This window comes from Athene noctua, chromosome 2 (assembly GCF_965140245.1).
Source record: "Athene noctua chromosome 2, bAthNoc1.hap1.1, whole genome shotgun sequence".
In the NCBI taxonomy this organism is placed as follows: domain Eukaryota; kingdom Metazoa; phylum Chordata; class Aves; order Strigiformes; family Strigidae; genus Athene; species Athene noctua.
Genome location: NC_134038.1, coordinates 153,652,954 through 153,670,500, shown reverse-complemented (window position 1 = coordinate 153,670,500; position 17,547 = coordinate 153,652,954). Strand labels below are relative to the sequence as shown.

The window sequence follows — 17,547 nt, the reverse complement described above, 5'->3', positions numbered from 1 at the left end:
GCCGCCCCCCTCGCCCGCGCGGCCCTTGCGCCACTTCCCGCCCACCCCGCTCTTCCGCTTCCGGGGCGGGCGCGCCCAGCATGCCGCGCGGCGGCGGGAGGGCGGAAGCGCGCTGCAACACGACGCGACGGGGCCCCCGCCTCTGGGGCGGGGCTCCGGGGCTCGTCACCCGGTGACGTCGACTGGCGTGAGGAAGTGTGCGCTTATTGGCTGAAATTCGCCCTCTCCTCCTCTCCGCCCTCCTCTGATTGGTCCCTATGGCGGAGGCCAGCCAATGGGCGGCCCCGGGAGCTGGAAGGCCCTGCCCCGGCAGCCGCTCGGGGGTGGAAGTCGTCGCCATGTTGGCGTGAGCGGCGGCGCTGCGCGCGAGCGGGGCTACGCCGGAGCGGCGCGCGGCTCCGGCGGCGGCAGCGGGGGGGAGGGGGGGTGGGGCGCGGCGGGGAGCCCCCGGGGGCGGCCGTCACAGCCGCGCGGGCGGGCGGCGGCAGCTCCCCGGCGGGGCTGTCGTGGCGGCGGGTGCCCGCACTGCTGCTGCCGCCGCCGCCTCCCCCGTGTGAATGATGCGGCGGGAGGCGCCGCTGGGCTGGGTCGGAGCTCGGACGGTGGCAGAAGCGGCGGCGGTCCTGGGCAGCGTCCGGTCGGAGGCGGCGGGGAAGAGCGCGGTGGCGGCGGCGGAGGAGGAGGCGGCGGCCGCCCGGTCCCCAGCCCCCCGCGGCGGCCGGGCGAGCGCAGGATGCTGAGAGCGACCCCGCGCCCTGGTTGCGCCGCGGGGAAAGGGCCCCCCCGGGGCTGAACGCGGACTCCCCCTTCCCCCCGCCCTGCACGCGTTTCCCACCCCACCCCACACACACACTCCCCCCGCCCGCCTGCCCCAGCCCCTCGCTCCCTCCCGGCGCCGCCCGCCGAGACGCCGCCTCCCGGCGGAGCAGCAGCGGCGGCGGCTCCGGGGCTGAGCGGCTCCTCCCCGTCCGGCTCCTCCCGCGGGAGCGCGGCGGGCGGTGGAAGATGGCGTGGGTGCTGAAGATGGATGAAGTGATCGAGTCCGGGTTGGTGCACGACTTCGACGCCAGCCTCTCCGGCATCGGGCAGGAGCTGGGAGCCGGTGCCTACAGCATGAGGTAACGCAGTGCCGGCGCTCCGGGCCGCCCTGCCCTGCCCGCGGGGGAAGGACCTGGGGCTTCCCCTCCGCTTTTCCCTTCTATTTTTTTTTTTTTTCCCCCTTCTTTCGGTTCTTAGAGGCTTTTCCCGAGAAGCGGGCACGTGGCGGAGGCCGGCCCGGTGGCTCCTGGTAGCCGCTGCCGCCGCCTCCTTGCCCGGTACTGGCTGCCGTGTGCTCTGCACGGCGCGAGGGGCTGCCCCGCGGGTCCCCCCCCTCCCCCGGGCACAGCGCCTTTCGCTTGGGCCGAGATGCTCTGCCCTATATTTATTATCTCTGCTGTAAAAATGGCATTTTTCTGTCTCCTGGCTGCGTAACTACACCCCGTGTTTCTGGAGATTATCATCTTGCACTCGGCCAATGTAATTCTGGTTCATAATAAGCGGTAGCTGTTTTCTCTTAACGTTTAAAATGTTTTTTCTCGAGCAAGTAAACGTTCTGGTAGTTAATAGGCTAGCAATGGTTGTACTGTAATCAGTCTGAGTCTTCTGTGTTTCTGTGTAGTATACGTCTTTAGTGATATCTTTTTTTTCCTTGTTATGAAGCTCTTTCCGCTCTTAATCAACTTGGCAGTTTCTTTACCTTTAGATTGTTTTACAGTGAAAGTGTTTAAATAGCGTTTGGGTGTGCTTTTTCAGAGTTAAGATAAAACTGTGTTTGAAATAAGAACGGTTTATTTCAGTTAAGGGCAAAACGTGGACTTCCCGAGTGGCATATTAGAGTGAAAAAGGGAAACAGCTTTGGAGACGCTGGGAGACATTTTAGTTTAAGGTTTTCAACAGGATTAGTCAGTATTTTGAGAGTCTGGGGCAGTAAGACTACTGGCATTTGAGAGTTTTGATGGAAGAGCCTGTATGGAAGATGTGTTCTGTCTCGGTTACCTGAAACTTGGAGGCCACCACAACTTTGAGCTATTGTATGTGTTTTAAGGCAGTACTTCCCAGGGAAAGTGTAGGTACTGCAGTGTCTTTGTTCAAAGTCGTAAAGGGCTTTAGCTGAGTAGAAATGAGGACCCTTTTGCTAGAACTTGAGACTGGGAGTTCAGCAGGTTTATGGTGAGATATAGATTTGATGGGGTTTTTGTATTGTGTGGGGTTTGAGGGGGTTTTCTTAATTAAAAATAACTTTGAGAACTTGCCAGGACAGAGAACAAGGTGATTCACTTCTCTTTATGAGAATACTCCTGGCTTTGTATTCAGCTTGTCTGGATTTTATTCTGCCTCTCTCCCATTTCTGTCTTTGTCAAGTGAACGCTGACCCTACAAAGCGGTGTGCGTTTTTGTGCCACTTTTTGTGGGCAGCTGTGTGGCAGTTGCGTGGATGGCTTCTCAGCATTTGGTTTCTGGTTATCTTTTCCTTGTGCACACACCTATGGGTAATGCATGCACCCCTGTTCAAGAACTTTTTCCTTCTCTGTTGTGATACAGTTCTTTCTAGGATTTCTTAGGATTAAGTCTTGAGTTTTGACTGGAATGGCTTTTTAAAGACTTCCTTTTCTTTGTAGACTTCATTTCTCCTCCCAGTAACGTACACTGTTTAGTTTCTTGAAACTTTAAGAATTTTAATCTTTACTACTTGTCACGTAGATTTTCTTCTGTTCTTACCATCCTTTTATGGTGGGCAGCAGTCCTAAGTGGTTTTTTAGTTACATACCTGCCTATTAGGATATTTTGAATTACAACAAAGAGTTGTAGCAGTTAAAAACAGCTCTTAAAAAGTAATTGCACAGGTGAAGCTATTAGAGGAGTCTTAAATTTTGTTGCACGCTTTTATGTTTGTGATGAGGTGCAAGGATTTTTGGAACACAGGCTAATATTATTTGTCACTTTTATCTCTGAACACATAGTTAAAGGGATCACCTAATTGTAATTAGTGTTTGCTGGATTCAGAGTAATTTCAGCAAGTATGTTATTTTATGTCTTGCTTAGGCTTCTACTTTAGGGAGATCACGTCCTGTTAAGTCAGAGGGGAAAACTAAGAGAAGCGACATAGCATGAAGAGTGAAGATATTACTCTTGTCACTCTTCTGTACAGTGCCAGTAGAAGCTAATCACCTGTTACTTCCTTACAAAAGAAGATGGTAGAAGAAAAAAATAAATATTTTCTACAAGAGAATACTGGGATAACTCTTCAAGCTATATGTCCCTGCATTTTGCTAGGAAGACCTGCACATAACCCTTTTACCTCTTAGGCTTGTATATAATGTAGTTGATGCTTCCTTGAGTTGATGATTAGTCAGTGCTCTGAAGTAGAATATGTGGCATTACTCCTCTGTTTATTCTTAAGAAAACTGATGGTGTCCACTGAGCAGTAACTGTAGGGTTTTTTAAAAGGAAGCTAACTGGACAAAGTTTCTCTGAAGAGTCATGTGGTTTTAAATAGTTCTCATAATTTCCTTAAACTCTCGAAACCCAGTTTTTCTGATTCTCATGTCTTCTCGTGCAATAAGAAACTGCCTATAAACAGAAAATTCAATTCAGTTGATATTAGTTGTAAAATATGTCAAATAACTCATAAACCTGTATAAAAATGTGGTGCCTTTAGTGATAGTGAGTTTTGAGTCTTTCTGTTAACTTCAGTTGGTAGTGACACTATTGTATAGATTTAAGACTCTCAGTGATTTCTTGCAAATCCATCATAATATCCATCGTAACGCAGCAAGAATTGTGTAATTTTGGGGAACACTGATCATTGCTGTGGACTGATAAAAAAATGGGGACTATTTCATTGAAGAGTTAAGTTTCAGGAACTGCCTGCCACTTCTCTAGCACAATTCCATTTTTCATGTAATGAATTATTTGATTAATGAATAGATTTAAATTAAGTTAAATGGACATTAACATAAGGACAAGTATCTTAATGGCTGATGTTTTTATGTGTAATTTGGAAGCCTAGTGTATGGATTTATTTCCATGCTTGCAACTCCAATGGTATTTGTAGTTCTAAAATTGAGGCCTGTCAATGGGGAACTTGATTGTTTCAGGAGCAGCTATTTTGGTATATGTTTCTAGATTAAAACCTGACGTTTATTAAACTAAATTGAAAAAAAAATAGCTCTTAGTTCTGCGATGGGAAGGGCTATACAAAACACTGTATGAAACTATATCCAGACAGTCCTCTGTGGAGAATCGAGACAGTTTGCTGCATCTCCCAAATACTTGGAGAGTCTTTGGAGAATGGAGCTGGCTGCTGCCTTGGTTGAAAAGAACAGAAACCTAACTGCAGTCAGTCTTGCTTCCATACTGTGCTGTGGAGAGCCTTGGATGGATCCCAAGTGAGAGAACTTTGTGGATCAACTCTCCTCCAAGGCTTAGGCTAAAGTAATCATTAAGGTGGTCTGTAGGGGTTTGGGGGACCATTGTCTTAGAACTTAGAGCTTTGTTTTCAGGTGGAGAAGAGAGGGAGGGAGGGTGTTGTCTTCTAACAGCTTTTGGGTCCCTGACATCCTTTTTTTGCCTTCTGATTAACATGATTGGATCATGACAGTTACTGTCTTAATTTTATAGTCACTGTGCAAAAATTTTTTAAAAAGGAGTTATTCAGGCCCTGTTTTCCTTGTGGCTGCTGTTAATTTCTGATAGAAAAAATTAGTGTTTATGCTTCCCCTAACGCCTCCCACTCTTTTGAGACTGTTGCTGGTCATGTTGGCTTTTAAGAGGAGTGTTTACTGAAGGTATCCTGAAATTTTTTTCTTTTCAAGATGTACACAGTATTTTCTGCAGAATACATTAAAAAGCTTCTGTGCAGTGGTCTGTTCTATTTTTATGTATTACACTGTAGAAAAAATAATTTTTGCCGACATCTGGACTCTGAAATAAAATTTTATGTACTGAATAGAATTGGAGTTTGATTCTTTACACAGGCACACAAATTATGTAAATACCTGCTAGGGAGTAGACACTTGAGCAGAAGTGAAGTCACAAACCTAAGCCTCCACTTTGTTATTGCAGATAAAACACGCTGAAAGATAAACCTCATGTTCTAGATCACTGACACTGGGTTTTGTTTTGGTTTTTTCTTCCCAGTTGAATGTGTGAATACATTTCAAAAAATCCAGGAGACCATTTAACTCTTAAGCAGCCTGAAGAGTCTTTTCCTTAACTACCTTCTGTGTTCCCCTGTCACCTCTCACTGTGAATGGACATGTGGGATTGAGAGCAGGGCAGCAAGTCTACCCTCAGTTATGCTTTATATGTTATGGCTGATTAGGAGCAAGTTGCTGCAAATTGGAGCAGCTGCTGACCCCTCCGTGTGCTGGAGGAGTGGATGGAGGGCTGAGGATTTGTAATTGTGAACAAATACTGTTCTTACAGCTTTTCCTTGATACCTTCAGGAGTTTAGGAAGACACAGGTTTTGGTGGTGGAATTTTTGTTCTTTGATTGGTTGTTTTTTGCGTTTTGTGCCAGACTCCCCAGAAGTTGAGGCCTTTAACCAGCTGAGTTTCTGTGTGATGGCTTGTAGGATTCCCTGAACAGCATTACATTTGCACCTGTTTTCTGATTCATGTGCTTCTTGACAACTGCTTTGGAGAAAGTTGTTTCCCAGCAACTGCTTCCAGGGGTCTTGTCTCACATCAAACTTGCTGTGGTGGACACAGGGAAGCCTTAGGAAGTATCAACTCTCCCGTTCCCTTACATTTTCATATGGCTTGTTCAGACTTCTTAACAGTGTGGAACTTGCCTTTGAGATCATAACTCTAATTCAAATACCGCTTGAGAAACATTTTTCTTAAGGTATTTGTCCTTGTAAACCATCCTTTAAAGTTTCAAAAGCCCTCCGTGTTCTTGGATGCTTTAGTACTCACGCCCAAAAGTATACAATCCAAAAGACAGATAAGGCAGATGATTGATGGAATGTCACTTTGAATTTTGAGGACATCCATCCTAGTTCCTGTTCTTGTAAGGACAGGAGGTTCTTCCTTTATTTTGTGACCCTATTATTATTAGGCAGGGTAGTTGTTTATTTTAGCTTCACTTCAGAAAAAGTGTTGAAAAGAGGATTTTAAATTTGGAAGGAGGGTGATTTTGTGGCTGACAAACACATTTCACAAGCATGGGAGGATAACTTAAATTTTTCTTGGTCTTACTTTTTTGTTGGTCATGCTCACGTAGGCTACATTACACAGGATAGCTTATACGTGACCCTTCCCACTGGGTGCTTTGGTTCAAGTGTTAACATGCACCTTGCTTCCTCTTCTAACCCTCCCTACTTCTGTATGGTGAAGTTTAATTTATACCCTTCTTCTGTAGCATAGTTAGCTAAGGTAGTGGTTTGCAGGTGTGTTTACTGCCTGCTTTTGGTGTGTAATGAAGACTGTTTCTGTTTTTCTGGGAAAATTTTCTCTTCCCTCTAGGAAGAAAGAATGCTTTCAGTTGAATGTGAGGGACTGAGTTAAGACTTTTCTTACTGGAGCAAATAGTTTCAAAAATTTGGTCTCAGAGTTCCATCAGGAGAATAAACCTTGGTAGATCTGTTTTTTCAAATGATATCAAGAAGTCTAACAAAAGATGCTGCTTCTTCAAAGCATTGCTATCTGTTTATACCTCAGCGTGCTCATAGCAGTCCAATGTAGGTGAGACAAGTGAAATAAATTAGTCTTTTACTCACAGGATCAAAAGTTAACCAGTGGCAGAAAAAGAACAGAGTTGGTCTCTTAAAGCTCTTTTCCCCTGTAGCCTGAAGTAATTTCAACAGTAGCTATTTTGGAAAAGTTATTTTTCTTCCATGTGGGCAACTCTGCCAGTGGGTGCTTCAGTTTAGGTAAGAGGTTGTTTGCCATGTTAAATAACCTGAGCAAAGCTGGCAGTAAAAGTGCTTGTCATGAGTCTGCATGAAGCCAGCAGAAATCAAGTTTCACCAGATGAGTAGGAAAATGACTGAAGAATGCTGAAGTGTATGTAAACATAGAGGCTGCCAGTGATTTACTGGGGGGCAGATAATTTGCACTGCCAGGCTGTTGGCTCCTTATAAATTCAGAAATTGTATCTGGGGTCTGAGGGGAAAAGAAGCTGGAACTAAGAGGACTGACCTGCTTTCCTAGGTTTTTTTGTTGGGTCTTAGAATAGAATCAGTATAAAATTAGAAGTGGGAAAAAGTCTGTCATTTAGGCTCTCTGTAGTTTTTAGGAATGTGATCTACATAATAGAATATATGATACGCAATCACAAGATATTTTTCAGTCTAAATGAAGAGGACTATTAAAAATACTAAATTTCTGTTTCCCTTTGGTTTCCTTCTCTGAATTGTCAGTACCCCTTGCATCTTGTCTTCAGCTGTGCTGTGTGAGCAATGAATTTTATTTTGTAGTAGAAGCTTGTCACTGTGAAATTTAGATGGTCCCTATTTGAACTAATGTAAGGATAAACAACAAGGGATTTTGGCCTCAGAGAACTGGGAGGCGTGCTCTTTGTATGCATGTTCCTATATGATTTCCCAGGTAAATGTAGACATTAGCAGTTTATTCCCTGATTCCAGTATCTTTCTAACTGCCGGTCATGAGGAGGGAAATGGGCTTAACTCATTCTGCCTCTGTATCTCTAGTTATGTTTGGTAGGATGGGGGTTTCTCTACAGTAAGATTTTTATCCCCTGCTTTTTTTTATCCCCTGCTTTTACTACCCTCAGTTGTGTAGTGTGTGTTGGGCTGTGCTATGACCTGAGGGAGATCCCAACCTAGCCCAGAAAAATGGTGTGTAGAGGGGAAGGGTAGGGATGGACCAGCTCTTGTGGCAGACATTCTTTATGTCACCTACTGCCCAGAAGAGCTTTTGTGTTGCTGAGCCGTAGGCTCACAGGTATGGAATAAAAAGGGTCATCCTCTGTGCCTGTACAGCAGTGACTGACAGATAGACCAGTCACTTCATAGCAGCTTCCTTGTTGAAAGTCAGGGAAGATACATCACTTTTTTTAAGAGGAATTAATAGTTGGTTCTAAATCAGTTAAAGATTCTTTACCACTGACACTTTAAAATCTTAATTTGAAATGCTTTATTCATACCTTCTTGACTCTTAATTGCCTGCAGCTTTTATCTGTTTTTAGATGGGAACAAGTGTATGTTTAGATGTGAAAGCACTGATATTTCATTCTTTGAGTGAACAACTAAAAATACTATTTAAATTATATTTATTTAAAGATGGTCTAGGAAGCAGTTTTAAATTGTATTGGCTTCTCTTTTCCTTTGGAATATGCTAGTACCCAGAAGACCCTTTTATAAGAAAAATACATGTTTTTATCTGGGAAAATAAATGAAGATTCTTACACTTGCCTCGTGCCGTTTGCTGGAGTGTTTTTTTGGAATGGTGGCATTTAAGGATGTGCGTTAACGCTCTTTAAAACTAAATTAATTGTAGGGTTGAGGAGTTGGATGTCTTTTGTTTTCTTCATTAGTGGCAGGTAGTCGTTACCACTTTGTGAGCATTAGCAAAAGCAGGTTTAAAGCTGGCTAAATTTGTATTTCATTTGTATTTGTTGGCTTCCAATGCTTTGTCTGTTAATTTATCTGGTTTGTTAATCATGGTACAGGGTAACATGGTTCTTCAGCCAGACCAGATGCATTTTTATCTTTAAATTGTGGGTGGAAAATGAAGGTTTGAATGATATTTTTCAGAAATACACAAAAGACTTGTCTTTTTATCTTGCATGTTACATGGAAGCAAGTGCTGCAGAACTTAGTTGGGAATTACAGGTTATTTATTTGATGTGATACTTCGCATGCCTTCTTTCCTGCACTTGGGCTCTTACGTGTGTATTTTAAACATTGTAATTGTTTCCGTGTTCTCTCAGTTTTAAAGTTCCCCTGTATAAAAACACTTAACTAGTGTTTTGTGTGTCAAAGTGCATGACGAGCGTGGGTTGCTGGTGTAGAAATCCTGTCTTGGGACGATGCTTCTCCCTGTTGCAGTACTCCCTCTTGCGTCGGGCTGCCTTCTGCTCATGCTGTGCTTTTGTCTGACATCAAGGCATGAAGCATCTAGTTGTTCCTTCTGAGTCATCCTCAAGTAGCAGTCCACCAATCTATGAAATCTTTTGGCTTACCTCTGGATGTGATGCTACTTTTGTCTATATTAAGTAAACTGCTTTCATGCCTGCTTGTAGCATCTCCTGTGGTTTCTTGTTAGTGGAAAGGAACCTGCGTGTGGGTGTCTTTTTGGTCTTTGTTTAAATTCCAGTTCTTAGTTTGGGGACAAACTGTACAGTCTCTACTGTATGGACAAACTTCTTAGACTTTTTCACTGTTGGTGAGTATTTTGTCTTTCAGGTCAATATATCTTCTTCCAGGTAGCCAGGGGAGTGGAATGTGATGTGGCTGGCCTTACATTGCTGTGTGCGGCACACGCTTTGAAAGAAAAGTTGGGGTGCCCCAGCTGTACTCCTCATAACTAATATTTATGTAGACCAAGTCTATACTATAACCTGTGACACAAAAGTGTTGGCTGTAATTTGACTTTTCTCCAGATATGAGATAGAATTCAAGAGGAATTATACATTTCTCTTTAAATAAAGCAAGCTCTCACAGAAATGAGGAACAACAAAAAATAATGTTACTTCAAAAATTTTAGGGTACAAAGTGTAAATAATAGTAGAATACAGATAAGTCATTCTTTTACAAAGTATATTAAATCTATGATTGTGATCAGTGCAAGAGAAATATACCGGATACACGTAGATTAAAAACTGAATCAACAGATGAGATGGTGTGAGAAATCTTATTTCAGTGTAGAAACTAATTTTCGAAGGAAGTTTAATGGATCTGTAGATAAATTAATCATGAACAAAAATTCAGTGGAGAAAACCACTTATCTGAACAGAATTTACCAATGTCTTTGAAGTTTTATTTATGAAGTATTACTGTATAAAGTAGTATACAGTAAGGATACTGTAGGAAAACCAATCTGTTGTTAATACAGAATATTTAATTCTGTAGAAAGCAGGTGTGTTTGCTGTTGTGGTGAAGCTGTCTTTTTTACTGCTACCCATGGACAGCATGGATTGCTCTTTACTCTTCAGAAAACATTGTCGTTCCAAAGTTTTTCTGGTGGTCTTATGTCTAGAAGTAAAGTGAATCTTGGCATATACTTTTTGTAACTTATGTTTTGTGCATCTGCTGCTTAATCCTTTTTGTGCTGTGCAGTGTGCTAAATCCTAATAAAAGTTAATATTGAAAAATTGTCAACGTCAACAGAATTAATAGGTTAGATGTAGTGATACTAAATGAGGGAAAAGTTTTCACTTTGTAAGTTAACTTTGGGGAGTGTATTATTTCAAATAAGAAAGTAAAAGCATTGCTTTTAGCTGCATGTGTTAGTCAAGTTTGCCTATGTGGACAGATGAAAAGAGTAAACTGGATTTTTTCAGTGGAGACAAGAACTGAAGATTAAATTTCCAGAGGATCAGCACAACTTTATAGTCTGCTTACGTCCTAGAGCATTGCTTATGTATCCTAGCCTAAAATTTTGGAGGAAAATATTTTGGATACTGCTTGCATTGGTTTCACTAATAAACTGAGTGATGCAATTCTGTATGTATTCCACTATTTTAAGTCACAAATAACTTTTCTTTTTTCTTTAACTTCAGGCAAAACAGGGCCAACAGTCTCACAAAGTTATTTGTTTGTTCTTTTCAGTGATGTTTTGGCACTGCCTATTTTCAAACAGGAAGATTCCAGCCTTCCCCAAGAAAATGAGACCAAACATCCACCCTTCCAGTATGTTATGTGTGCTGCAACATCTCCAGCAGTAAAATTATATGATGAAACTCTTACATACTTGAATCAAGGTTGGTATATGTATGTTGCAGGCATAACTATAGTGAATGCAGCTTGTGGTGCAAGTCTAAAACTGAAATTGTATTTCATGTTTTCATACATGTGGGTACATCCAGAGTAAATGCATGTTGAAAATGAGGTTGGATATCTTACTATTAGTCTTTCTTTGTTCGACTTGCAGACTTATAGCTATAGTCTGTCATTACTTCCCCTTTGGAGTCAGGGGTTTTTTGTTTTTCTGCTCTGTGTGTTACCCCTCTCCATCCCCCCACCTCCCCCAATAAAAATCAACCCAACAGAGCTTTTAGGAGACAAACTTGCCAATGGCATCCTGGCTTCTATCAGCAATAGCGTGGCCAGCAGGGACAGGGAAGGGATCTTACCACTGTACTCAGCACTGGTGAGGCCACACCTTGATTACCAGGTTCAGTTTTGGGCCCCTCACACTGAATTGTCTACAAGGACATTGAATGACTCGAGCATGTCCAGAGAAGGGCAACGAAGCTGGTGCAGGGTCTGGAGCACAGGTCATACGGGGAGCGGCTGAGGGAACTGGGGGTGTTTAGTCTGGAGAAGAGGAGGCTGAGGGGAGGCTTCATCACTCTCTACAGCTACCTGAAAGGAGGGTGCAGAGAGCTGGGAATGAGCCTCTTTAACCTAGTAGTAAGCTTCAGGAGAAGAGGTAATGGCCTTAAGTTGTGCCAGGGAAAGTTTAGGCTAGTTGTCAAGAAGTATTTCTTTACCGAATGGGTTGTTAGGCATTGGAATGGGCTGCCCAGGAAGGTGGTGGAGTCCCCATCCCTGGAGGGGTTTAAGAGTCGGGTCGACTTAACGCTGAGGGATCTGGTGTAGTTGGGAACTGTCAGTGCTAGGTTAACGGCTGGACTGGATGATCTTCAAGGTACTCTCCAACCTAGTTGATTCTGTGATTCTGTAACTTCAGGTAGTAATATCTTAAAATACAAGACTAGTTTTGCATTCCAGTTTAAACTTGATTCATAATAGCAAGTTAATTGGATACAATAAAAGGTATACACAAATACCTCCCAAAAATCATAATGAATGTTAAAATGTCAATCCCTAAGCAACAAGTGTTGCCCAACAGAGGCCACTGTAATTGTTCTCAAATTAGCTATACATACCTGCCCAGAACAGTATTATGTTTGAAACAAAAACGCAAGTGCAGCTACCTTTGTAATTACTTTTGTAGTTAGTATATATTTCATTATTGGCTGTCTACATTTATCAGAAATTAACTAGATAAATACTTCATATGAATCTTGCATTTTTTTTCTCATAGCCAGGGGTTGGTTTCCATGAAAACTGGGTTTTCCTTCTACAGAGGGCACTGACTACTGGGTAAAATGATCTGAATGTAGTCATTGCCATGTGAAAAAAACCTCCCTCACCTCTGGAAATGACATTGGTGTCATAAGTTTATTCAGCTGTTATTCTGAACTCAAAAAAATATTTATTATTTGTTTTGGACCATATCAATGTCTTTGTACTCTCCCACTCCTCCCTCCCCTGGCTCTAATGGTCTAGGATCACCGTTCCTAGACTCAGTTTTGCTTTTTCTTTTCTTTGTGGACTTGAACCCAAAATTATTCAATAGGCAGAACTGCAATTAGAAGACACTCCCACAGGATGATTTGAAAAATAAAACCAATTTTTTAAAAATTACATTCACCATTTCTGTATCCTACCATGTTTTGGTACAATTAATCTTTTTAGCTCATGTGCTTCTTTACTGTGCAGTTAGGAGGACACAGGTTAAAATATGTATTGGTGAATTTACCTTGATCTTTGGGAGCTATTTTACTTAGTAATTGCTTTACTAGGTTATAGAATTTGTATATTTTACATGTATGTTTTCTTGATAGGTTATCCTATCTGCTCAAGTTGAAATGCTTCTAGTAGTGTGAACTTTGGTGATGTATTTCATACGTGGAAGTGTTCCACTGTGTACTGGGGCCCTGAAGTCCATGAGAGCAGATTGTATCTCATTTGATACTGTCATGGTGCCAAAGCATCATTTTCAGCTTTCCATGTGAATAAAGTTGTTGCATGCTTTACTATGCAGTATCCAGTCTGTCTAAATATGCTTTAAATGTTGTTTGACTCCTCTACTAAATGAGAATAATGGAAGTTCTTTAGGTGATTTCTAGTGTCTTACAAACATGTGATTGCATAGTTCAGCCATTTTTTTTAGTCAGGTTTACTTCATTTTTTACCACTTTTTGTACCCCAAGTGCTCTCTTCAGGAGAAAATGGTAAAATTGCAGCAGTATACTGGACCAGCAAGATGCTTTGCACTGTGAAGTTTTATGAACTTTAAACTCGGAGAAATAAACTTTTTCTTTGGTGCTGGGTTCCAGCCTTCCTGACAAAACACAAAGCTTGAAGGTTAGCTCGGTGTGCTGGGGAACCAGCATGAGGCGGGAAGCTGAAGGAAGAAAGTGCTTGCTATCTTGCCTCTGAGAAGAGCTCGCCATTTAAGGGACAGCATCTGAAATGACTAAATGTTTCATCTGCCCTTGAAGATCTCTTTTAACATAAAGATTTCTTTTGCAAAGAACTTTTGCTATTTTCCAGTGTTCTAGGTAACTTCCTGTTGTTGAAAAATGAAGGCATTGGTATATCCTTTTTCTAAATAAATATGGGAAAAAACCCCAGTTGGTCAACTTCCCTTCTGTGATAATACGTCAGACAGTGTATTTGCTGCCTAGGTTAAGACTTTTTCCTAAAAATTTCTCAATTAACTGTTAGTATATATATTTGTACATATGTAAAAATAAAATTTTGGGATAGTTTTGAGATACGACATCTTTCATAGTGAAGCCAGTTTGAAATAAGGATCACTTTGCAACACTGAGTTGTACCAGTACATATATTTGTGTAACAGGTTGGATTGAGTCTTCCAGAAATAATTTTAATCCCGGTCACTTAAGTTATCTGGTTTCTTGTTTGGCCCTGTTATCAGGCAGTGTCTTGCCTTAAGTCATTTTCAAGAAGATTGTGACTAGGGCATACCATAGAGAACGAATACCCTCTTTAATTTCATCAGCAGTTCTTGTAGTTTACTGGATTGGGAATACCAGAAGCAATTAGAAGATTTGCCCTGTGTGTTAAGATATGGTGACATTTCTTAAGGCAATAGGAAGCAAGCCCTGACTCCACCCTATGTCAGTATTTTAATTGGAATAGTTAAGAGTGTTGTTGAGAGTTCGGGGAGCATCTGGATGATGCTCTTAGTACTATGGTTAATTTTAAGTAGTCCTATGAGGAGCAGGGAGTTGGATTTGATCCTTATGGGTCCTTTCCAGCTTGAGATATTCTGTGATTCTCTGAGCTAATGGAATATTTGAAGCGATTAGGTTTTCAGCTGAAGCGGATTCCTGAAGTTCAGATCTTGGAGAGATGATGGTTGGTTGTTCAGGGATTTGCAGGGTTCTTACCAATAAAATCTGTGAAATGAGTCCATTGAGACTGCATATCAGAGCTGTAGGACAGTGTTTTGAGTTGACTGCTGTTCAGCTAGACGTACGTTGAATAGCAGAAGTGGTATGGAAGATAACTGCTTTTAAAGGGTAAGCATTAGGTTGGTTTATACAGTGCAGCTAGACTTGTAGTTCTGTGAATGTAGAGAACTGCTTGGGAGAGATGAGATCCACCTCAGTAAGCGGGGCAAAGGTATCTTTGCCAGCAGTGTGGCTGACCTGGTGAGGAAGGCTTTGAAGTAGGGTATGACAGGGGCAGGACAGAGTGACCAGCAGCAGTGTGAGGGAGTGATGAACGTGGTTGACAAACTAAGGGCCTGGAGTGATGTGCATGAAAGGGAACACAAAATCAACAAAAGGAGGCTCAAACAGGGCCATCTCCATCTTTTGGATGTAAGCAAGTGCGTGCCTATAAAGCGCCATTACGAGGAAACGCTAAAACTTTTCTGGGAACTGAGCATGGTGGGGTGCCTCTCTGAAGTGCACGTACATGAATACAAGCAGCATGGGAAGTAACCACGAGGAATTGACATCTGTATGCAGTGGTAGGGCTGTGATCTTGTTGGGATCATGGAGACATGATGGGATGACTTGTGTAAGTGGAGTGTTGCAGTGGGGGAATACTGGCCCTTTAGGAAAGGCAGGGCAAGAAGATGAGGAAGAGGAGTTACCCTTTATGTGGGGAGAGCAGCTGGAGTGCCTGGAGCTCTGCCTAGGGATGGGTGATGAGCCAGCTGAGAGTTTATGGGTAAGGGTTAAAGAGCCTAACAATGTGGATGTCTGCTATAGGCCACCTGACCAGAACAAGTGGATGAGGCCTTCTGCAAAAAGCTAGAAATCGCCTCACATTCACAGGCCATGGTCCTCACAGGAGCACTTCAAGCACCCTGATGTCTGCTGGAGAGACCACAGCAGGGTGTGAGAAATCCAGGAGGTTCCTGGAGAGCATCGGCTGACAACTTCCTGACCCAAGTGATAGAGGAGCCAGCGAGGAGAGGTGCACTGCACCTCATACAACAAGAAAGGGCTCACTGGGGATGTGAATGTTCAGGATCCTGAGAGGAAGAAGCAGGGCAGAAAGCAAGATCATATTACTGAACTTTAGGAGAGAAGGCTCTGGCCCCCTCAGTGATCGTCTTGTTAGAGTCCCATGGAATGAGGCCCTAGAGGGAAGAGGGGCCCAAGAAATCTGGATAATATTCAAGGATCACTTCCTTCAGCCTCGAGCAGTGGATCCCAGTGAGCAGGAATTTGGGCAAAAATGTCAGGAGGCCTGCATGGATGGGCAAGGAACTCCTGGCAAAACTTAGACACAGAAAGTAGGCATGCAGAAGGTGGAAGCCAGGACAGGTACCCTGGGAGGAATACAAAGACATCATCCAAGCACGCAGAGATGCAGTCAGGAAAGCTAAAGCCTTCCTGGAACTGAATCTGGCGAGTGATGTCAAAGGCAATGAGATGGTTTTCTCCAAGTACTTAAGTGGCAAAAGGAAGACTGGAAGATGTGGGCCCCCTGCTGAATAGGACAGGGCCATGGTGACACAGGACATGGAAAAGGTTGAGGTACTGAATGCCTTCTTCACCTCGGTCTTTTCTAACATCACTGGTCTCCAGGAATGCCAGGCCCTAGAGATCAGGGGGCAGGTCTGGAGCAAGGAATATGTACACCTGGTAGAAGAGGGACAGGTCAGGGAATACTTAAGCAGACTGGACATACTTAAATCTGTGGGATGCGCCCATGAGTGTTGAGGGGGCTGGCAGGTGTAATTGTGAGGCCACTCTATTCAGTAGTCTTTGAATAATCATGGTGACTGACTTGATAAACTTCTATAATGAAATGGCTAGCTTGGTAGATAAGGGGAGGGCAGTGGATATTATTTACAAGTCATCGTCTTCAGTTAGGCTTTTGCTATTTTATTTCATAAGATCATTACAGAGAATCTAATAAAACAGGGGCTGGATGAGCATCCTTGGAGATGCTCAGAAGCAGCCATGCTTGGTCCTGAGCAACTGCCTCTAGGTGGCCCTGTGTGAGTGGGGGACTGGGCAAGAGGACCTCCAGAAGTCCCTTCCGAACTTGACCATTCTGAGGTTTTTGTGAAAGACAGTACTACAGTTTGTGTTAATCAGTGGACAGTTAAAGTTCCTAGCACCCTATGTCACCTTGCTTATGTGGCTACTCGCCAGGAAAGAGCAGAGAAAGTAGCATCTATAGCTCTCATACAGAGGTGGCTGAGTGCTGTGGTGCTTTTCATATTTTCAGAGCAGCTACACGTCCAAAACTCTGGAATGGAACATATCTGTCCGCTTGTCTTGAAAAATTCCCATGCTATTTTTCAATTTTTGAGTCAGGTATTCCTTGAATTTTGCTTTAATCAAATCTTTAGTCTTATTATTTTGTACCTGCAAAAGGTTAACAACACTTCTTGAGCAAGCAATCAGAATTTTTTTTTCTTCCTGCCCACAGTGATGAGAGCAAACAGAGAAATACTGGCAAAAGTTTTATTAATTGTGCTAGATTGAAAAAAAAAAAAAAAAAGTCTGTAAATGCAGATAGACTGCAGAAGTTAAATCAGTGAGTAAAATAACTCTGGTAATTGAACAGATTACACTAACAGGAAAAAAGTTACCTCCTGTTAAATATAGGAGGAGAAAAGATCTATTGCTTTACTCCAGCTACACTAGGCTAATGTAATTTTTATATGGATCAGTCATCAATTATATCAATGATCAAATGCTTTTGGGGTAAAGAAAGCCTGTATATGTGTAGAGTGTATATATAAAAATGTGCTAATTGCATTACAGAAAAAAAAAAAAAAGTCCTTAATTGGAGGTGACTTCAGTTTATGAAGCTGTGAAAAGAGTTGAAGAAATTGTTTGCTTATTCACAGGGGTATGACAGCTGAAGTTTCACCTTGTAGGGCAAGTCAGTAACTGCCTTGTAAATCTAGTATACACTAGAGTGTAAAGGTAGTTTGGAGGGTAATGTAGAAGGTAATGAATTTACTGCACTTGATCTTAGTGAACCTCTTGAAACCCATTTTGTCCTATGTTTCAATTAGGGAAATGTGATTTTGCAGATGAATACATGTTGCTCACCTTGGAAGAAAAAAAAACCCTGTAGCTCA

General features: G+C 42.6%; 1 protein-coding gene across 3 annotated transcripts in view; it reads left to right on the top strand.

The window, feature by feature from the left end:
* Positions 1-427: 427 nt before the first annotated feature.
* Positions 428-17,547, top strand: part of UBP1 (upstream binding protein 1) — a 42,005-nt gene continuing 24,885 nt past the window's right edge. For all 3 annotated transcript variants that reach the window (XM_074900713.1, XM_074900712.1, XM_074900711.1), the window contains exons 1-2: positions 428-1,118; positions 10,779-10,930. In XM_074900713.1, coding sequence (XP_074756814.1) covers positions 1,006-1,118; positions 10,779-10,930 — 265 coding nt within the window. In that variant the 5' untranslated portion in view covers positions 428-1,005. The remainder of the gene's footprint in view (positions 1,119-10,778; positions 10,931-17,547) is intronic.